The 24,125-nt window shown below is 41.6% G+C and overlaps 1 protein-coding gene across 4 annotated transcripts in view; it reads left to right on the top strand.

Annotated features, from left to right (window-relative positions):
• MYO9A (myosin IXA) overlaps positions 1 to 24,125 on the top strand; it is a 1,257,959-nt gene that overhangs the window by 462,567 nt on the left and 771,267 nt on the right. For all 4 annotated transcript variants that reach the window (XM_078685018.1, XM_078685017.1, XM_078685015.1 and 1 more), the window contains 2 exons: positions 4,223 to 4,320; positions 8,572 to 8,698. In XM_078685018.1, the coding sequence (XP_078541144.1) occupies positions 4,223 to 4,320; positions 8,572 to 8,698 (225 nt within the window). The remainder of the gene's footprint in view (positions 1 to 4,222; positions 4,321 to 8,571; positions 8,699 to 24,125) is intronic.

Genomic DNA, 24,125 nt, shown 5'->3' with positions numbered 1-24,125 from the left:
TTAATGTAGTGCAAACTTACCAAAAAAAGACGGTAGCGATGTAGAAAGGCGAGGGTATAAGTTAGGAGTGTGGTGGGAAAAAGCTGGGAGATACAGCCAGGAGATCAGGAATTATCCATCATTCTGATGGTTGCAAATTGAAGAGATGTAACTTGAAGATGTTCCTCCATTCCTTCCTGTATGCAAAAGCAAGGGGGTTGCCAAATGTGGTATAGGAGGGAGTTCCAGATTGTAGGAGGATAGCAAAAGAAGGCCCATAGTCTTGTCATTCCTGCATTATTTTCATCTCAAGTAGTATTAAGCTGCTGCTGCTGCAAGTGATATGCAGCCCACAGGAGAGCTTAAACTTCCCTAAAATGGAGTACTCGACTTTACTATTTTGTAGGTGATGTAGATTTTGAAGATGATGTGGGCTATTTAACCTTTTTAAGTTTCTGACCCGTGCCCTCTGCCCTTGCCTATTCCCTGATCACTCCATCCCTATTTCTACCTGTGCTCTACTATTTCTACTCATGTCTGTCCGACCTTCATCATAATATGGCTGGCTCCTTTTAATACAGTATGACTTCTAGTTAAGCTTTTTAATTCTATCCTTATCTATGTCCTTGTCTCTGCCCCCAATTTCTCCATTACTACTTCTCCTTATCTGATTCTTGTTCTGTTTTATCACTATTCCATTTTTCTTGCGCTTTTTGTTGAATTTCCTTACATTTTTAAAATATATTTTAGAAATTAAACAAATTGGAGTTTAACCCTTCTAGGACTGCCATACTTTATAGTTAATTAAGTAAGTGAGGTAGACCCGAGATAGAAACAAGGATTTTGTCTCTCATTCTGCAGTTCCTTCAGGGAGTAAAGCTTTTACTTTTGCACAGCTTGAGTTAGTGCCTGTACTTTCTTTATTTTCCCTCATTTCACTGAACATATTCAGCTGTGTCATTTAAGTTATTTTTTAGCCTCATTATGTTTAATGATATCCTTTCAAGTCTAGGTCTCACTCTCGACTTGCATGTGTCTGTGTGCCCCTTTCTTCATGTTATTGTCTTCTTGGGTGAACCTTCTGAGCACGGAGTACGCTCAAGTCCTCCATGCTACTTCCTATTGCAGAGTATACGTTGCTTCCTTCTACTTAAGCACGTAAATCCCTCAAGTGATGGCACCGGAGGGATTTCTTTTTTAAAAATTAAAGGAAAGCTGTGAGAGATTTCAAATGTTTTCTTTAGAGTTGTGATGCGCAGCGTGCCACCCACTCTGACATCACCTCTCCTAAAATTGAATGCAACCGGTTCTTTTTCCTGTGATGGGTGCTCAACCTGGAGCACAGATCACCATGGGAAAGGTACCACTGGAAAGGGGAGAATCTTCCCTTTCTAATGGTTCCTCTCCTTAGTTGATCCTTGCTTGGGGATCACTGCAGGAGAGGGTTATCTCCAATCTCACCTCCCCCAGGGTTGTGTCTACGTCATTGGGGTGGGGATGTGGTTGATGCACAGTGGGTGCAAAGGATTGGCATACACCCTGCCTGTAAAGCCCCAACAGTCTTTATGCACTTGACGGGGGGTTGTCTGCACTCTTAAAGCCCCAAGTCTTTATGCAACACCACTCCCTACTGACCCAGATACTGCAGCCATCCCCATGGCAAGCAAGAGGAAATGTGGATAGTTTTGCTGTAGTTTTGACATATGGGCCAGTAGAGAAACAAAGGGTTAACTCTCCCCACTCTGCCTCCTCCAGATGCAGAAAGAATGTCTGGTGGTTGGGGGATAGAGTGTAGTGCAGCACTAGAATGGTCACCCTATGCACCCCATTCTTTTTTCCACTTTTTTCCTGATGGTCTGGTGGACTTTCATATACCCTAATGTGCCATAACCAGCCCCCACCTAAAATGGACAGGCAGAATTACTGAACCTTATCAAACTACTATACTCTGAAACCTGGATCAGGGTGCGGGTCGGTGACGGCCGATCATTATCTAATAAAATACCTGTGACAGGCGGCCTCAAGCAGGGTTGTGTCCTTGCACCATTACTTTTTAACTTATTCATAGCCGACCTCACTCAATCATTGAACGAAGTTAACTCACATCCACCGAGGCTAGCGGGAAAACAAATGTCGAATTTGCTATATGCAGACGATGTGGTGTTGATGAGTCACACAAAAGTAGGACTGCAAAGACTGATTGATCGATCACTTAGGTATGCAAAGGATAACCAAATGGTAATAAATGAGGCAAAAACTAAAATAATGGTTGTCACAAGGAGCAGAAGACAAACAAATAAATGGATGCTGGGACAAACCCAACTAGAACAAGTTGATAGCTATCGGTATCTTGGTGTCCTATTCAACGAGAGTGGAAGTTTTCTCCCCCAAAGGAAAGATATCACCAGGAAAGCAAATAGCTTGGTTGCCGCATTTAGAACCATACAAAAGAAATTAACCGCCTTGATATACGGTCCTTTATTAAAAATCATATCGGCCAAACTATTACCAACTTTAACATACGGTGCCGAAGTCCTAAATGGGAAGGATGCGGAGCTAATTAACAATGCAGTGGCAGAAACATACAAAATACTTTTCAACCTACCGTGTAATGCCTCACAGGCACAAATAAGGCTGGAGTTTGGGATAAATAATCAGCTTTATGCCCGGCAAGGCCAAATTTTAAAAGTGTGGAACCGTGTAAAAAACGACCAGGTCAATCGATTGTCTCAAATATTATGGAAAGAAGTAAGAGATAATAGGAAACTTCAAGCCTGAGCATACTTAAACAAAGCAAAAGAAGAACTTGGATTAACACCAATTTGGGAAAATACTATCACCCAGGAAAGTTTAAAAAAAACAATAAACTGGTTATTCATCTATCGCTGCTAAAAGACAAAGAACTACTGGTAAAAAGAAAACACTCTTGGCCAATTGTAAACGACTATAAGAAAAAACAAGTCCAAAACTACCTAGAAACTCCTTGGTCTGTCCAAAGTAAGCGAACATTTATTAGTGCGCTTTGGTCTATGGCCAGGTTTGTGTCATCTTCCACCGTGGAAGTTAACTGAGGGCAATATGATATGTAGGTTGTGTAAAGGGGGACAAGAAGATATGTTGCATCTTTTATGTTTGGGTCCTGCAATAGAAGCAGAAAGGAAAGTAATCCTCAGGCGGTTATTCAATGCTCGAGGTGTAAGAACTTGTAGACAAGCACTAATGGCGTGCCTAAGCTCGAACGATCTATTAATGAATTCCGCTTTTGTAAAATTTTTATCTGTGATTGCAAAAGGCCTTAAGGCAAATTTAATTTAGAGTTCCGCTTTTTAGAAGACTAGTAAAATTATTTGCTTGATGCTCTTAAACTTTTTTATTGTTGAAGATATTTTAAAGTGTACTTTTTTGTAAGAATTTAATTTATCAAACAAATAAACTTGAACAGGCAGAATTGTGGTATATATCCCGATCAAACCACCAGTTTATTACTTTTGTAGATCAGTCATCAAGGCGCTAAAAAAAGTAAAGATGAAAACATTGTTTCTTATTTCTGTTTTTCCCACTTATTTCCATTCACTTATATTTTATTTCAAGCATTATTTTCTTGAGGAAAACCATTAGCGATCTCCACAATTGGTCCCTTGCCGAATTCAATTTTTTTTTTTGCATTTCATAAATGTATGGCTTTCTAGGTTCACCAATGGGTTTCCCACCAGTTTCCACCACAAATTAAGTCGGTATAAAAAAAAATTACTATCGCTTGTAAAATTGCACAATTCTTAGAAAAAAACCTACATACTATCTTGAACAATACATTTAAAGAAAAGAAAATGTTGATACATTTTGTTTGTCGTCTTAATTTTCGCAAGGGAAATCCATAAACCCTGGCTACCTTTCGAATCTTCAACCTTTTAGGAAAAAACGATGCAAATCTGACCAGGGTACATGTTTTTGGAAAAAAGTTATAGAGGCATAAGTACATACTGTCCCACACATAAAAGGAACGCAGCACTGTGGGAGAAACGCCTTAGCAAGGTGAGGTTACTGTGTATGCTTGCCTACGGCCTCACACTTTTTTTATTTCGTCTCTGCATGTCCTTGTATACTTACGCATACATGTCCTGGTCCCTGAAGACGTGTACTGTTATTCTCCTGGCTGATGTCTTCGATATAGATCTCTCCTGGTTTGAAAAGCTGCATGTGCATGTCTCCTGACACTGTTGTTTCTTTTGCTTTCCGTCTGCAGGACTGTTTCTCAGTGGAGGGCGAGGACCTGAAGCATGACTTTGAGCGCTTACAGTTAGCAATGGAGATGGTGGGCTTCCTTCCCAAGACTCGCCGGCAGTGAGTTCATGTTATTGGATTTGAGTTGTTTAGAATGATACTTGGGCAGGCCACATACTAGAACCGACGCATTAGATCATTAATAAGAAACAGCCTAACATAAGGTATCATACATTATTATTATTAAAACTTTTATTGCGCAATGAATCCTCCCCAGGGGGATCTCCCGGCGCCTTATCACATCACAAATGGAAAGTATAAACCTGCATCTACCGCACACTGCTATGAAACATAGCACATACCACACACAACCAGTGCATATAGCACACTAGTATTGACTGTGTGCATCCCAAAGAAACAGCACAACGGCATTGCACATACAGCCAAGAGACGCTCTATATTAGCAGAGCCCAAGTAAGAGAAGCCACCAGCAGTTACATAACCCAGACAGCTAAAGCCAAAGCACTTATCTACTACAGCCAAGAGGAACATAAGGGCTCTATATGGCATACACGTTTACAGATGGAATTCACAAGACAAACTCAAATGTTCTTGGAAACTCATAAAACCAGAACCGACCAGAAAGAGCTTGATCATCAAGCACATAGCAGCTAATGTACAGGTACGATCCGTCTGCCACTCAAGCACAGACACCGCTAAGCCCCACATGCTGCATGAACATTAATCAGCAGTAGATTAGCTCCATCTGCCAAACAAGCACAGACCGGCCACAGGTTGTAAGGCCCATCTGTCACCTAACACAGGTTCATGGTAAGTGCCACATGGCATTCCAGCAGAGGCCAAACACACACGTGCCCTCTGCAAACCACGACATATCAAGCTCAAGGTTCGATCCTGTACACCCACTATAAATTAGGCGCAGCCGAGGACTCCATCAAAACAGCAGTGTAGATCAGACACATCCAACACCTTCTACTTATAAACACACATAAAAACCCGATTATGCTAAAAGCCCAGTTACAAACACACGCTGAATAGATTAATATTTTCAACCTAAGAAATGAAATGTCCTTCAAACTACCCTGTGAAATATGCTTTTTTTTCTATAAACTAATAACAATTAGGCATATGGACAAGAACTCAAGTGGCATCGGTAGAAATGTGAAAGTCAGTATGAAAAAGTGCAGAGAATGACATCTTAAATTTAAATACCCACTACATCAGCAAGGACCTGCTCTATAGTCTTACTCTCGTGTGCTCTCTCTCTCTCTCTCTCTCTCTCTCTCTCTCTCACCCACACACACTCTCTCTCTCCCGCCCTCTCTCTCTCTGACACACGCACACACACTCTCACTCTCTCACACACTCTCTCTCCCCTCTCTCCCCTCTCTCTCTCTCTCTCTCTCTCTCTCTCACCCACACACACTCTCTCTCTCCCGCCCTCTCTCTCTCTCTCTCACACACACACACTCTCTCACTCTCTCACACACACTCTCTCTCACTCTCTCTCTCTCTCTCTCACACACACACTCTCTCTCTCTCTCTCTCTCTCACACACTCTCTCTCTCTCACACACACACTTGTGATTTTGAGGTTTTAAAATATTTCCTGATAGGGTGCCTGATTTGGAAAAAATGTGTACATGTATTTTATCTTTTTACATTTGATCTTCTGAATCTCACTTGGTTTTAAGTAATAGCTGGATGAAGAACTCACAAGTTTGGTGTTGGAGAGGTGCATGGTCATCTCTTGTGTGCCACACACAACCCCAGTGTCACCCTGACTTCTAGTCGGCGTTTAGCTATAAATCATGTGCACTTGTTATGTTAGGTTAGGTTAGTAAGGCGCACAGCTACCCAACAAGGGTTTCCCAGCGCCGGCCTGAAGAAAAAGAAGCAGCAGAGATGAAAAATTACTGACTAAACAACCAAGTTTTAAACGTTTACGAACGTTCGCATATGTTGTTTCACTGCGAAGTATTATGGGGAGAGAGTTCCACAGGAATGGACCAAAGTTGGAAAACGAGCGACCTCCAGTCCTCGTAAGCTAGACTCTGGGAATCGAGAATTTTTTCCTGGGTAGAAGAGCGTAACAAACGAGAGGGTTGATAGGGATAAACCAGATTTTGCAGACATTGGGTGGCTGTACCGGCCTTGATCTTGAACATATATGCCAAGGCTTTAAACTTGGTACGGCTTTCGATTCTAAGCCAATGTAGATCTCCCAGGGTACTAGAGGTGGAAGATGTTTTAGGAATCTGGCAGAGCAATCTTGCAGCTGAATTTTGAACCACCTGAAGCTTTCCGTATTACATCCTTATTAGCCCCCAAAAAAGGATGTTCCCCTAGTCCAGTCTGGCGGTCACAAGCGCCTGGACAACAGTTTTTTGGGTATGGCTGGGGAGCATCCAGATGATTTTTTTCAACCATTTCAGAATGGTAAAGCAAGTGGCTGCCACCTTCACTGCCTGCTGTTTCATTGATAATTTGTCATTGATGATAAAACTTAAATTGCGGACTTGATGGGTGGGCTGGGGAAGGATACCCATTTCAGTAGGCCAGTGCTGGGGGCCCTCCAGAGATCTTTATTTTTGCCCAGAATCAGGACCTCGTTTTTTTCTCTGTTAAGTTTGAGTAAATTAGCTTGCATCCAAGATGCAATGTTACTTAAATCGGCCTGAAGAACCAATGGTCCAGGTAACTTCTCCGTTGTAAAGGAGAAGATGATTTGGGTGTCGTCCGGGTAAGAGAAAATGGATAGCCCAGCCTCCTCTGCGATCACCGCCAGAGGTTTAACATAAATATTAAACAGGAGGGGGCTTAAGATTGAGCCCTGGGGGCTCCATCACCTGGACCGCATTCTTTTGTGCCACCTGCAATTATTATACTGCACTTTGTGTTGCTCAGACAGCCTAGAGAATCTGTTATTTCATGTTGAGTTCATTAGCCATCAGCACACACATTTCTGTGTTGTATTTTTTCAAAGGTAAAATTGAGTAAACAGCCATTTGGGAGAATATACTACCTGTGTTAGGTACTCTCTTATTATAGTCTTGCTATGTTCCCCTTTGTACTCTAAACGAAATAGGACAGGTACATGTTTCTTAGAGTAACCTGTTTCATCCTTAGTATAGACGGTCCATAGTAAGGTTTAAACACAACAAATCCTGTCACCTTGCTTAATTTTCACATGATTGGAAATTCCCTGTTAGGAGTTTTCTGCTGACCAAAACCAGTTATTGAGTGCTCATTTCAAGACTGTTTAACACATACAAACACTGATATGTAACCTAAAGACATTTATTATCCTTAGCACTTTTCTGTAAAGACTGATTACTGCTACACATTATTTAAGCAGGAATTATCAGTAAACCCTTTCCAGAATTCACTGACTTCTAATCCTGTCTTTCATATTGACAAAGTGCTTATGAGTGGATTGCCTTCTAACTTTCCCGGAATTGTGTTTTGAGTTTCATATAAATATGATTCATTTATCCTTCTACTTTTCTTTTTCATATCAATCTTAAAAGAGACTGTATCATCTACATTGATGACGCCAACAAATTTCCTCGCTTTAGTCGCCTTTCGTTTTTCCCACAAGCAACTCCGTACTGTCAGGGTTGTTTTTTATGCATTGCTTGTTGCTTTGAAACTTACCATCGATATTTGCCTCAGGACATTAAGGCGCATTGCATCAGAGATGAAATAGTATGTAGTTAGAAACCATATCCGCAGATCTGCTGGGCAGTAACCTTGGGTAATGTACTTACCTTTTGTAAACACTGCAGGTCATTTGGTCAAAATGTGTTGTGACTAGTGCATGATCAGTGACCGCTAACACCCTCTTTTTTTAAGTGAGTTATTCTTGTTTTGCTGAGCCATAACAATTCGCTTGTTATGTTGGCATTATTTGTCTAGCACACTTCTATTTCTGTGGTGCTGTCGAATTTCTAGAGCCTGGGATTCTCATTGAGTGAAATCATAGTCGTTTGAAGTCATTAAGATGTGTTACTGTACATCTAGTTGTATTTAGGGGGGACTTTGAGAATGCTGCTTGTGCCCCTCACATCGCACCATTTTTTATTCTGTGAGTTCAGTTACCTTTTCCTCCATATAATGGTGGTGTTCCCATCAAACTGGTTATTGGCTACTCCTAAAGAAAACCTACCTTTTTTAAATGTTCCTCTGTTTGAATTGTCCCACTTTGATGATCTCCGGTTAACCATACACCAGTAGAAAAGAGCTGGGGTAACTGCAGGAAGGTTAAACTTAGTAAGTGCATTATGTATGCTAGTTTTACATTTTAGGAGATGAATACTCTATAGAACTTTTTGCTCTTGTTTTTCAATAGGATTTTCTCTCTTTTGTCGGCTATCCTACACCTGGGGAATATCCGTTACAAAAAGAAGACTTATCGAGACGATTCCATTGACATTTGTAACCCTGAAGTGCTGCCGATTGTCTCAGAGTTGCTGGAGGTACGTTTTGTTACGGTATTTTCTATTACCACCCTAGGTGTAAGGTTTAAGAAAATCCTATTCAGTTGTCGTTTCCTACAAGCAGTTAAGGTACACAGAATGGTGTGTAGAATTCTACACGAGTAGTACTATCTAATCCACAGCTCCATATATTCTATGTTGCATGGTAATTATGACCATTTATCGTTTATTTTTGTTAGCAACTTTCCTGCTGATTGTGACCCACCATGGTTGAGAACTGCCACTCCTAACTAGTGAACAAACTGCTAATTCGTTGTATGCTGATCAGCTCTAAAAAATACAAATAAATCAATGTATACAATATTGTATTTAAAAAATGAGCTTCATCGTAGTTTTTATGATCTTAAAAAGAAAACCAGGCTTTATATATTTGTAATTTAGAAGTAGGTGGTGGTCTGCGTTTCCAGCTTCACCCACAACACAGCTTCATTAAAGGTGATAGCCTCCTGTCACCTCCTCTGCCTTATATGGAGGGCTGCATGTACAAAGTAACCATCCATACATCGTGTTTGTTCTTAACAAAGGCATACCCTGAAGCGGTCTCTTATGCATTCCCTTGAGACTTATTTTTCTTGCAGGATCCCTATGTATGTAATTTTCATGTGTTGAATGTTGAAGGTATCCACTCACCTTTTGCCCAACTAAGATACAAGCCTGGGTAAACTTCACAGCGAAAGTAGCAACACTAATGTCAGGAAAAACAAAAATAGGCCCTCGGACACAAAAAGAACAAGGTATCAACAAGTCAGGTTCACATCCTGAAACGTGAACTAAAGAAAACCGTTAGGAGTCTAAAAACAACAGAACTGGAGCATACAGCATGGGACAATGTGCGCCAACCGATGAAAGAGTAAAAATAGAAGTAATGGGAGGTTAAAAGAAGTGGTGCAGAACATTTTTGGACACGACTTCTATATAATGCCAAGAAAACTAACTAGAGCAAATTTTGGGAAACAATAAACAACTTAAATAGGCCCGTCAACTCTCTAACCTCAAACGTACAAGAAAATGACTGGGCAAATTTTCTAACAATTTTTTTTTCAGAAACCATAACCTCTGGAAATCCAACTTCTAAGCAGCAAGGCAGCCTATATCACTAAGAACTAGAGGTGGTAAAAGGAAATGTAGAAACATCTAATCAAGAAAAAGACAGCACTTGCTTCTTAAAGGTAAACTCTGTGTTGCTAGCGGAAGACACAACAAAGAATTACGATAAAGAGGGTACTTGTTCGTAAAACCAGATACGTCCATTTAGCAGAAGATTTAACAAGCATAAATCGAAAAGGTAAAGGAGACTGTGCGCCAGGGCCCAACGGCATTCGTCAAGTAATTTAAAAAAATGATCCATCCTTCTGGAGCATCCATCTATCCATACTATTTAAAAAACGGAACAACTAAATCAAATACAACCTAGCGGACAAGGCTCATTTATCACACCAGTTTACAAAGGAGATAGAACACATCCATCGAACTACAAGTTAATCGCCTTATTAGACGTAGAGGCAAAGTTTTACGCCTCCCTGATCTTGGAAGATCTAACAGAGTGGTCAAATAAGCTTAACATGATTCCGGCCAACCAGAGAGGCTTTAGAAAAGGGATCGGGACAATCACAAATATTCTGACTCTTTCATTAATAGCAGAAAAATGCAATCGGAGAAAACAACAACTGCTTCTCTGTTTTATAGATCTAAAGGCAGCATTTGACAGTGTGGATCGTTACCTGCTATGGGAAAATTGAAAGCCTGGAGTATTCCGGAGAGAATATTAACCCCTTCTGTGCTTGTCATGACCCCGCCCGTTTGATGGAACGCCCGCACGCTGGGCTGATTCCCCTGCTGTGCTGAGCATTCCATTAAAACGGGCGCGAGCTGAGCTCGTCATGAGCACCGGAGCGCCGTGGCTCATGAATAGCTGATCTCGTCATGAGCACCGGGGCGCTGTGCGTGCCCCCCAGCACAGCGGGGGGAAACAGCCCCGCGCGGAAGGGGTAAGAGGAATACTGCTACTCTATTTCAAGACTATTGAGAAAGGTGAACACAAACAATGGTTTAAAACAAGGATGCACGATGGCTCTGCACCTCTTTAATCTTTTTATGTTGGACCTGGCACATCGGCTTGATAAGATCCACTTGCATCCCCGCAACTGGGAAAGCTATCACTATCGCATCTCTCCTACGCAGATGATGTAGTTTTAATGAGTCTAACTAAGGTTGGTCTCCGTAGGTCTCTAATGGAAATGATGGAATACATATCAACCAACAAATTAGAAATCAGTACATCAAAATGCATAACAATGCTTATCAGCAATTATCCAACAGCTAAGCAGAACTTATGGCTTGTTGATAATCCATTAGAGGAGGTAGCCGGTTATAAATACTTGGGGTTTTACATGGACAGCAGGCTAAACTGCCTTGCGCAAAAAGCTTATATGTCACAGAGAACTAGTGCATCAACGTTTGCATTTAGAATCCGGCCAAAAAAATGAAGGGGCCATCATATAAACCAAAGACTCAGAATTTCTGAACAAACTATTTGATTCAACATATAAAAAGGTTTTTCAGATTCATCAGTCAGCTTCACCCACCCAGGTGCAACTTAAATTTGGTCTAATAAATGAAACAATAGGGAGGATGTACGCCACAATAAAGCTTTGGTACCGACTGAAACCGAAAACCGCCAACTCCATACTAAACAAGGTTCTCTGGACGGAACTTGAAAACGATACAAAAAATCACCATACAATCAATATCTTCAAAAAGCCCTTACAACTACTTGCATGGACGAGCTATGGAATAACACCTTGCCTTGTTCAACCTTTAAGCAAGTAATAAACAAAACCGCAAAATTGCACTCCTTGTTAGTGGACAAAAATATCTTTAGATTGAGATCGCACGCCTGGATGGTGATAAAAAATGATAAGATCCTTGCACTGGCAACTTATTTAAGTATTACATTTTCTATTTATCGAAGGACAACTGGTGGCTCTAGGCTTAGGAAAACCTCCATTGATTGCAGACCACCCAACCTGTGTCCATAAAGGGCCTACTCTATGCCGACTCTGCGGCACCAACAAAGACAACTTTATTAATCTAATCTGCACATGCCCTAAACAATACACAGCATAATAATAAGGACATGTAGAGCTGCCATAATAACAGGGCTAGTCTCTTCAGATCCTCAAATGAACTGCCAATTGATAAAGTGTCTCACACTTCACGATCAGGCTCTGAAAAAAGAAACGCTAACTACAAAGTAGAAAGAGAAAACTACTAACTGACCAGAAACTCTATTGTTCAGAACACCCAAGTGGAGAATGCTCGTATCCTCATAATCAGGCCTGAAAAGTGATTTCTTAACTGAGCGGCAGAATGGGGGAATTTTTTGAATCCGTAAGATTTTAATTGCATGCCATGAACCTTATTAGGTGGGTAAAAAACAGAGGAATGATTCGGTTCAGGCGTAACAGAGGTGGGAATCCTAAACTATGTGCATAAACAAATTGCCTCTGACACCATAGATCCAAATTTTCTTTTTCTCCAGTTGGATTTTTTATTTAACCCTGGAATATAATTAATTATAATTATATGCAACGTTTTTTATTACTTTTCCCAAAACACATTCGCCCTTCGCAGGACAAACTAGACAATTACTTTCTTGCCTTGTCTTTTGTATGAATTATGAACAAAAAAACATACTTTTTACATATGCACATGATTTAGAATAGACCAATATCTATACAATTTACAAACATAAAACATGTTGGTACTGCGAAGCACCAAAAACTGTACATTTCACCAGGCAAATGATAATCCTACTCATTTCTTAGAGCTCGACATCAAGAGCCACATAAACCTCCTGACCGAACACGCTCTTCCCAAGTCTAGCAGGTCTAGCAATCCTCATAAGAACAGAACAATGCAGCATCCGTGTTTTACATAGCTAAACCAGGAGGAACGAGATTCCCGACTCTTGTCGGAAGAGACGCAGTAACTGTGGGGCTGGGCCAGGAGACCTTCTGCTTCAAGACCTCTGGTCATTGAATCTCATAGCATGACTCCTAACAACCCAGAGAATGGACAGCTAGATATCGCAGCAGAATGTAGGGACATCCTGGGACAGGCAAAAGCGCCAGTAACCACTAGCACCTCTAACGCCAAATAGAAATGTTTCTGTGTTGAGTGCAAATCTAGAGGATTTTATCTACTAACAATATCACTTCAAAAATACTTCCATATTTACTGAGCCTGACAAAGGATGGTCTAAGATACTAGTCAGTACGAGTTTCTATTGCAGCAATCTCACGTTTTTGAAGGGCAAGTCAACCAGACTTGTTTCACAAACTATCTTAAAGGAATTTATGAAGGGACATTGCAGAGCTATCAATGCAGTACGGCAACCACTAATACCATAGAAACTTAATACTGTGCTCAGCCAACTCATGTTGCCTCGGTTCGAACCCATCCATTCTTAGACCGCATTTCAAGTTCTTTTGCTGGAAAACCGCAATTCTTTTGGTGCTTACATCAGCACGAAGTGTAAGGGAAATACATATTAAAAAGGACCTTATCTCTGCTTTACTAAGGACAAATCACCCTACTCTGAAGTTTGTGCCACACACTGCTTTCCACCTAAATTAGTCCATCGTTATGTGCTCCTTCTTCCAAACTTCCATAGCATCAGCTTAATAGTCATTGCCCTCGCTGGATGTGCGCAGTTGCCTTAGATTTTACATAGCCAAAACAAAAGACATTCGCTCTTCTGACCAGCTGTTTCCTCCAGCTACACAAGACTAGGCTAACCACTCTCCAAACCGGGAATAGCATGGCAGTTATATGCCTGCACCACATTCTGCCACAACAAGACCAAGCATCCATTCCAGGCATGATTTAGGCCATATTTCACCAGGAGCATAGCTGTGATTGGGGCATTCTCTGTTGGTGTACCTCTGTGAAACATCTGTTGTGTAGCTACCTGGAGGAGCAGGCACATGTTCACATGCTGTCTTGGTGTGACCAGAAGCCGACTCAACAGTGTGACAGACTGACCTCCTTAACCTGTTTTAGTAAAGGTGAACCTAGTTGCAGCTTTCCTATATTTATTGGGATGGCAATGCTCTGCTTACTGTTCTGATTTAATCATGTGAATATATGAATGATCCAGTTTTGGAGACTAAGTTAGTCACTCACCTGTAACTACAGTTGGCCAGTGATGTTATCAATTCAACTCAATGAAACTTTATTCGGTTTGTTGTTCAAACCATAAAAGTTACACAGCACAAACACAATTTAAATGGCAGTGTTTAAGTTAAAACAGCAATAAATATATGTTAGTAAATAAGTTAAAAACCTGAGGAAAACATACATTATTGATCCATATAGTTCCTGGAATTAACAGAAGCTTTTAAAAAACCCACTATAAAAAATAAACTGTCCTTTTTCAGTAATTGCAGGTACATCAGTGCTGGACGAGTCTGTCTAAAGTTCAATCTTTTTAAAATTGGGACCAAGTATCGGTTACGAGGAAAATCATAAAATTTACATAGAAACATAAAATGCAGCATGTCCTGCGGAGACTGTTCGTCGCAGCCGCAGGAAGCCGCCTCTTTTCCTCTAGTAAAACATTAGGGTCTGGCAAGCAAAAGGTGAAAATGGTTCAGCCGAAACCTAGTTAATAACAAATTTTCATGTGTGGACAGGGACCACATGAGGTATTGCTCTGCCCTAGGGGATGTTTTAAGCATAATATATGTCCGCAGACTAGATTCCTGAACCTCCTTTGTTTCCCTTTCCATGTTCCTTTCTGTCGAGAAGGCTACCTTGATTGCCGGACAGGGTGTCAAATCTATTGTTTAGCATCAATCTATGAGCAGGGACAAATGGTCTATCTACAGAGGACAAAGAGTGAGTGGTGGCTGGGATATGGCCTTAATTGGCCACCCCCATCTGATGGTTCTCCGGTGCTCACTGCTGTCTTGCCCCTGCTCTTAAACGGCCTATAAAAATATCCCAAGGGTAATATCTTAATGGCAGAGCCCACAAAGGGGGTAAGACTGTAGTCCCTAAAGAGTATCTGACCAGCAGTGTAGGGATTGTCAAAATTTAAGATGATACAGTCCCCAGTCCCTTGTTTACGTGAGCCCCCAATCCAGTTAACCCTTCGTGCCATAAGATTATTATTGAGTATGCGCGGGCCGACAGTGGTGTTATGTGTGAACCAGTGATTTATTTTATTGAGGATCTGATCATATTCTTCGCTCTTCCCTAATGGGAGAGCAGGAACACCCCCCAGGATCACTACATACGGGGTAGATTCCACTGGAAGGTCGATAGTAGGGAAAATTGTCACCTGAGGAATTTGTTCCTCTTGTCTTTTATCTCTCTGCAGGGTAAGGGACCTGTTGTTGTAGAGGACATCTCTCTAGGAGCTACAGGTTCTATACTAGCTGTCTTCGCACTAGTAGAACTGTTCTTATCAGGCACCCTACTGGGGTAAAATTGCCTAACACTGGAGGCTCCATCTTCTGTCTTGGCCGACTCTTCCCCCTTCCATGGTTACAGGAATTTTAGGCTCATTAGAAATAGCAGTTGATTTCTCTGGGTGGGTGTGTACCATCAACTTCTCCAAATTGAGCAGCCTATTTTCAACAGAACTTATTTTCTGAATAATAGGATCTATTAGGGTGGTCATCATAGTTTCTACCCCTACCCCAGAAATCTCCCTCTTGTCTGCTACCGGATGAAAACCCTCCCTTATCCTGATGCAAAGTGAAAGAGTTGGTCACACTACTAACCCCTGCAAGGGGGCCAGTATCCTTAATTTTCCTAGTTCTTATCACTGATTTTTTTTTGGCTTCACAGCACCCCGGTTCTTCCTCACTACAGCAGGTGAGTTAGTTGGCCGATTGGTTTTCATTTTAGCTTTTTGCCCTCTGGTTCTTGATTTAGGTATAACTGGGCTGGGATCCTGCTCCATAGACATGGAGGAACTGAGTGATGTTATCTTTTGTATATTCATGTGTGACTCTCAATCCTTCCAGGTCAGAGGCTCATTTATTAGAATCTCGTCTGACACTTTGTCCTATGAATGTAATGAGAACACCTGTGCCTGGACTTAGAAGTGCTTACTTTAAGCTAGCCACCTGTTAGGGTTTACACCAACAGGCCATCTACATGTGTCATTGAGTTACACAGATCTAGGTACGCTCTTCATTGAAAACTTCCACCTCCCCACCCCACTCTACCACTTTTTATGTTCATTATTTTATCCTCAAGGTTTTGGTTCTGAACTTGGTAGCCATATTGTCCATTTACAGTATTGTCTTTGTTCTAGCTTAACCAGTAGGCTTGGTCACTCCTCGTCAGTTGTTGGGTGCTCCCATGCTCAAACTGTAATGGAACCTCTAAGTATCTCTAAACTCTTCTGTTCTTTTCTGCCGGCTAAAGTCACTGCTTTGTGTTCTGGTTTTCTGATTTTCTGCACTTTTCTGCTGCTGCACTTAAGCCTGACATTGAGATGCTTTAGGCATTCAAATTATTTGGTTAGCTGAAAAACCTTTTAAACTAATTTTTGAGCAACAGCTCCAACATGTCAGTTGTTGTTTTTCTTTTCTCTCTCATTTAGTGCTCTGTGCATGCTGTACTCTCCGAAATGGTATATCGTGTCTGGCACCAGCGTAAAACCTAGTCATCATCGTTTCCTCAGTTCCTCATCTGCCTAGCATCTATCTTAATGCAAGTTCTTGCTGTCAGTACTCACTTCCTTTTGCTTCATGATGGAGCTATCCCCGTTCTCCACATCTCTGGGTTACCACCATCTTCTGCCTGAGGATGCACCTCCATTCCTCTGCCAGCTACGCTGTCCAATGACTGAGGCTTTGACCTCGTTCACCACTATTGTGCCACTCTGGCAGGTCTTTTCTCACAGATTCTAGAGCCATATTCTTTTCCTTGTTGGCCCTTCAGCCTGTTCCATCGGCCTAATTTGATGAGTTTTTCTAATCCATGGGGTCCAATTGCAGTTGAACCTCATACTCCTCATCTTGTTGTATTGGTTTCCCTATATCGTCTCATTTTGTGATGGACTGTGGCCGAGTTTCTCTACTGGAATGCCAGTTCTGCAGATAGGCTCTTATATGTTCCCCACCTTGCCACACATTCCGTGCTCAACACTTGTAGTTTATGTCAGTGGAGACTTATGCATCTGGGAGTGATTGGAATGGACTCTATTAGGAAAAACAGAAGAAGAAATTAAGTGAACCATGATACATTGACTTTTTGTGCATTCGGGCTTGACCTATTGATTAGAGAAAGAAAATGCCATGGCAGGATTAACTAAAGGTTTGGAAAAAATGCATATTCAGTTCTGCCTGAGCGGTTTATAAAGTCTATCAGAATGTATCGCACAGAAATTGGATTACCCCCCAAAAGTTGAAATTGGCAGCTTGCTTCTGAAAATGTCTTTCTCAAGAGAGGAATTACCATTTTAGTCCCAACAAGACTAGGAGGTGCTTTCATTTGGAAATGAAATTGGTTTTCGTAAAGAAGTATCTGTTCCCTATTATGAAAAGAGACAATACAACTTAGATTTAAACTACTAGTGCAGAAGCATCTATTTCTTAATAGTGGACAGGGCCTGACAGCCCATGAAGTGTAATGGGTAAACTAGAGTAATGGCAAGGAAGAAGCTCCTGCCAACGTGCAATAAGTTGACAGTAAACGAGTCACTTTCTCTCATAGTTGATTATCTGTTTCTGTAAAAGTTTGAAATTGTGATTTATACTCCAAGGAATGTATCCCATGTTGCCAAAATTAGTGTCACTCAATTTGCCAACAAGAATCTTGCGAAGTTGTACCCACTGTAAATGTGTAGCAAATAATGCTGGCCACACAATTTGCCAAAGGTCAAATAGCATATTTGCAATTAACACTAGGGCAAATATTGTCTGATTTGCTCTACATTTCAGTGAACTTGCTCCAAAACTGGATTAGCACAGTAATACTAATCAAATCCATAGTGGCCAAAATAATAGTAAATGAAAGCTTTGAGTGTATATACTTTGGAGGACAGCAGCCTAAGGGACACAGGTCAGAGAACGTCTGGGTTGAGATATAGCTACCAGATCTGTGCATGCTATGCTGCTGTCCTAGATGAAACAATCGAAGAAGGGTAAGTCTCCTTTCACCACATTCTCTTTCTTAACATTAACCTAAAATGTCAAACGCTACTAATAATGAAAGTGGAAGTAGTTCTGGCAGGAAATGCAGGAATTGTTAGACGGTCAGGAAGGTGCCTTATGTAAACTTGAACAGGGGTATTTGGGACGTAGGAAGGGTATTGAGCTCCCTTGTATGGGGTGAGCAAGGTAACTCGAGGCAGTCCGATTCACGCTTGCATGGTCAATGCAGCCACCTACAAAGTGTCTCATCTCCCACTCTGTAAAGAAAACAGTGGTCCTAGACAAGTCTTATTTAAGCATATCACTTTATACCAATAAGTGAGTATAAAGGCATTCAAAGGCACAAATACGAAAAGGCAAATAGGCTACAGACCACTTCAAAATAACAAGTTATGTTCAATGTATTTAGTCATAGTAAAGTTCAAAGCAAAAATTCACAAATCAAAAGTTCAAATGCATGATACACAATTTTTAACGTCTGTGACGGTTATCATCAAGAAGAGGGAAAAGGGTGTGATAAAATGTGCTCTAGTGAAGAAAAATAGAGAAAAAGGAATGGATTTCCACAGGCGAATAATTCAAATTTTCAATTCAATTCAAAAAAATCAAAGTTCAAGATCGACAATGTTCTATCTTCACCTGTGCCTGCAGATCTAGGTGTTCCACAAGGATCCTCCCTCTCCCCCACATTGTTCAACCTCGTCATGGAACCGCTCGCCACCTTGCTCCAAGCTTCCAATGTCCAATTCCATATGTACGCCGACGACACACAACTTTACCTAAAGCTTCAATCCCCGGAAGATATCAAACATCTGAATTCCACGCTTATTAACACTCAATCTTGGCTAGCCGATAATCACCTCAAACTAAATGCTCTGAAAACTGAGTTCCTACTCCTCTCACCCCCGGCGAAAATTTCCACCACCCAAACATGGCTCAATAACCTAACAGCACTCAATGTCCAACCCACCATCGTGGACTCAGCGAAATCCCTAGGCATCACACTCGACGCCAAGCTCAACATGCAGCAGCACGTCAGCAAAGCCACAAAAACAGCTAATTTCCAAATCAACACACTGAGGAAAATTAAACCCTTCCTCCCTGCTGAAGACTTCCAAACTGCTGTACAAGCGTTAGTCATCCCTCGAATAGACTACGGAATTGTGGCCCTCAGCGGACTCCCGCTATCCACAACAGCACCCTTAAGAGCCTCCCTGAACGCTGCCGCGAGACTTATTACTGGCTCAAGAAAACATTCGCATATATCCCCAGACTTAAAGTCCCTAAAATGGCTGCCTTTTGAAGCCAGAATTCAGCTAAAAATTGCAGTTATGACACACGCGGCCGTGCACCACAATGCACCCAACTACCTCGCTCAAAAGTTGTCTATATCAGGAGGTTCGAGATCCAATAGAAGTTCAAAAAATCTACTCCTGAAACCTCGTAGATTCCGGAAAGAGAAAACATACAAGCGCTCCTTCTCAGGAATGGCACCCAGGATCTGGAATGCGCTCCCCCCTGAAACCAGGCGTATCTCCTCCACTGCACTCTTCAAGAAAGAGGTGAAAACCATCCTTCTGGCCAAGATCTCCTGAACCTTATAGGTGCTTGATCAGAGACCCTGCACTGCTTTGTATCAATGCTCACCTTGTCCTTGGGCACTATACTTCTACTTGATGGGGACACTACTACGCTACTTTCTTACTACCGACCAATATATGATACACGTTGGTTCACTGATTCACTCTCCCGATGCCCCCACTCAGTGCTCTCTCTATACTAAAACATTGGTATAAGCCTTCCACTCACCCAAGGTGTACCTGAACACCTCTGTAGTGGGATCAATGACTTGTGCCGTCTTATATTACTGGTTTACCTGATTGTATATTGATATGTTTTATGTATGTTATTATTATCCTATCATGTTAGTGACTACTACACTGCTCCCATTACCTCTGTTCATTCCTACTGCCCCTACCCTGTCTTTGTGAAGCGCTCTGATATCTGTAAGGATCTTGTTCGCGCTATATAAAACTTTGAATAAATAAATAAATAAATAAATAAAGAGCATTGGGTCTCACAAGAAGGAAAACGCAGTCTGCCTGCAAGGGTGAGCAGGCGCAACGCACAAGTCTCCTCTGACCAACAGACATCAACTTTACAGTTACAACATGAAATGAAGTTGGAGAGAAACATTCCACAGGCAATCGCCGAGTAAGAGCTAATCCGCGTTCGCTGCACTTGGTGGCAGCCTCCTTCTCACGGATAGGTTAATGCCAGATTCTTCCATCACGATACCTTCTCAAGGAGTAATAGTCACCTTCTCTTCCTCATTTTCCGAATCATCCTCCATCCTATTAATGACAGGAACCCTGACCTTTACACAGTCAGCGAACAGAAAAGAATTATTTTATTGAGAATATGGAGACTGGTGCCTGAAACCGAGCTAAGCACAGGCAGCTTCAGAAATGCAACATTCTCTTAAAATGGAATGGTGACCGAAGCACACTCATTTCAGTGTTAAGAATCACATATTCTAACAATAGGGCATTTAAAAAATATAAATAACTCGTTTCACTCAATCTAAAGTGTAAAATAATGTGTGTACATATAAGTAACAGTTATGTGTGTCACAGGTTAACATCTCATTAAGCACGAATGAATGATGGGGGCACTCGTTCACACACCCATGCTGTGCACTGGTAAATAAAACATCATACCGTGAAAAGGGTTCCTGGAGCATCCTTATTACACTGACCAGGAAGCGCACCCAGGAGCTGCGAACGGCGATGGAAGGTCGCGGGCTTTCACTTTATCATTCACCAATCAGCGACAGCATCAAGGGGCACTGCCTGTTCGAGCCCGCCATAACTTCCATTTTATAGTAAGGAGACTCCGTTTCTGGACTACGGGACCGTCTGAAGGCCGGCAGTAGATCACAGTTACCCCGTGCGGTTTATGCACCGCGCAAGTCCCCTTTACTTCTGCCAGTGTCATTCTGAATGTGATACAGCGCTGCTGTGTGTGCATGGTTTGCTGCCCACAGAACGTTTATCAACGACTCGTTCCATGGCCACGTCCGCCATCTAGTGGGGGACATTTTAATATATTTTGGAAATTAAAGAACTTGCCAATATTCTCCTGGACAATTACTTTTTCCTTGCACAAACTTTGCTGAGTTTTCCGCATTTTACAGTGGACCACGGAGACTAATTTTCTTATTTTGTCGTGTTCTCATACATTCAATAACAATAGGAGAGGTAGGGAGAATGAGGCGCTCTCTTAGTCCCCGGTTAGTCATACAAAAACAAGAAAAGAGAGGTCAGATCAAACACTTGATCAGTCTAAGCGTAAACTACACAGACCACAATTCAAGGAGTCAACATAAGATTAGATTCTCACATCCGATTTGGGTGATAAAGAAAGCCCTCACACACTGACCTAGTCAGTGTCATGCTTCATCATCGGGCCCCACCGACAGAGGCCGAATGCCTCTGTGGTGTGCTACGACGCCAGAAAGACTGCGGAGCAGGTTTTTTGTGTGTGGAGGGCGTGCTCTTGTTTACAGTGAAATATTAAAAGTGCCTAAAGCAAGGGTATCGGAAAAAATATATTTAATAAATGATCCCTGAGGCACAAAAATAAGGAGTATTACGTGTCTGTATTTATATGCCAAGGTTCAAGGTTGGTGAAATACAGAATATACTCAGTTCATTCCAGTCAACATGGACATGGAGATTTTATGCACCATCCAGATAGCCCCTAAGGATGATAGCAGATATCTCTGGGAAGTGATGTGCTAGAAAAGTGCTATTTACAAGAAAAACGATTAAAATGGGGGATTTAAAAACGCAATTGCGTGTACTCCTTATGAAGGGATCAATGGACCTAAAAGGTCTGTGCCCCTTCAAGTAGGTATTAAAAGGTTCATGTCTCACTATCTGGATGGTGCATAAAATCTATGTTTACCTTGGGATTTACCACTTGAGTCACACTTCATGGAGCACTGTGACTAGCCAGGAAGGCTCATATTAACATTGTTTATGTTTGTCTTCTGTCTGTCTATGTGTTTTTCTTATTTTACAGGTGCAGTTACACTCCAAAATTACGGAGTATTTTTGGAATTGAGTATTTTTACTCTTCCACAATTTTTATGCACTTTTTTCACTCTTTACTTTTCACTTTCACGTCCCCAGGTTAGGGTGGGTGATTAGAGAGCCCATACCGCCGGGGTATAGTCCTGATGAATGCCACGGTAATATACCACCCTTATGGCTGAAACATGTTGACTGGAATGAACTGAGTATATTCTGTATTTCACCAACCTTGAACCTTGGCATATAAATACAGACACGTAATACTCCTTATTTTTGTGCCTCAGGGATCATTTATTAAATATATTTTTTCCGATACCCTTGCTTTAGGCACTTTTAATATTTCACTGTAAACAAGAGTACGCCCTCCACACACAAAAAACCTGCTCCGCAGTCTTTCTGGCGTCGTAGCACACCACAGAGGCATTCGGCCTCTGTCGGTGGGGCCCGATGATGAAGCATGACACTGACTAGGTCAGTGTGTGAGGGCTTTCTTTATCACCCAAATCGGATGTGAGAATCTAATCTTATGTTGACTCCTTGAATTGTGGTCTGTGTAGTTTACGCTTAGACTGATCAAGTGTTTGATCTGACCTCTCTTTTCTTGTTTTTGTGTGTTCTCATACATGTCAAGTATATTAACTCCGCCTTTTTCTTACGTGTTACGGGACAGCCCACAATGGAATGGGGAACTCAGACTATTTGTTACCAAATATGATGCAATCACTAATTAAGGAAACTAAGGCAAGTAAGTAACCACCAAAGCAAATGTATTGATTCTAGACGGGCCAAAGGAAGGAGGTAAGTGGTCAGAATCTATCTTCGTTAGTTCACGGACAACAAACAGCCTCTGAGATGCCCACACATTGACAACAATGGTTTACATTTAAAGCACAACAGCTCAATCATTCAAAATGATAAAAGTAAGAAATAGCTGACAAATGTTAAACACACAGAATCACATTTATAGGCAAATGTTACAAAACAGGAGGTGGCCCTCAAAACTGAGACCAAGGAGTCAGTGTAATTTAATTCAAGCACAGACTCAATGATTGCCCATCAGGTACAATCGGTTTTAAGTAATATTGACTATCAATGAGGTCAAATGTCTGTGGTGGTTCCAACTACGGTAGAACCAACCTCAAGCCACACTGAAACCCAACCAATTCGCAATTCTAAAAAAACTAGAAAGAAACTAAATAAACTAAAAAAGAAACCAATCACAAATGTTATCCGTGCAATAACAAAATCAAGTTAAACATATGGATTCTGTGACTGTTTTAGCCTGACATATACAGGAGAATTAGGACATTTATAAACCTCTCTCAGAAACCTCTGCAGGGGCCGACTCACTGTGCAAGGTTAAAAAAACCTTCAGTGGAAAGCTCTGTTACACAGAATAAGCCTGCTAAATCCTATGCTGAAGTGACCAATACATATGTCACAGTAAATATTCCTCAAAAATTGAGAGTAACAGCCTAACTTGTCTTCGCTCAGCAAAATGGTCTTCAAGATAAATCTATCTCGTTTGACAACCCGAGTCACCAAATTCCAGTAATTAAGACATTATGCAAATCTCAATAGTTATCTTTCCCACAGCATATTGCAAACATATATCATTCTGTGTAATGCAATCCCGAATCCCATCAGTTATCCATCATGTAATGGCAACGGATCTTGGCGGAAATCAAGTGTAAAGAAACGGGGCTATTAGATGTGCAGAATGAAAGGCCAGCGAGTAACCTCTCACTGGGAACCAAGATCCCCATTGTATTACTTGACTCTGAGGGTAGCGAAGCAGAACAGTCCAATGCCTACTCAGGGGAGGCTGTGCGGATGAGTAATCACCACTCGCTGGCACACAACAATAACACTCAATAAATAATTGAGCAGGCTCTGTGAATGGGACCTCATAGGCATCTCCAGGGTGGGCGACCTATGAAAAATGGGGGTAATGTGGTGCCCCTTTCCCGACTGCAGCAGGAATACGAACTCGCTCAGTCTGAATACTTTAGATATCTTCAGATCAGACATGCCCTACTTGCGGTTCTCCCCAAAGGTAGCGACCTTCCTGACTCCTCCCCACTTGAAGATCGGATACTCAACGGAGACCTGCCAGACAAAGCCATATCCCCC

This window comes from Lissotriton helveticus, chromosome 3_2, assembly GCF_964261635.1.
Source record: "Lissotriton helveticus chromosome 3_2, aLisHel1.1, whole genome shotgun sequence".
NCBI lineage: Eukaryota > Metazoa > Chordata > Amphibia > Caudata > Salamandridae > Lissotriton > Lissotriton helveticus.
This window is presented reverse-complemented; position numbering and strand designations above follow the sequence as displayed.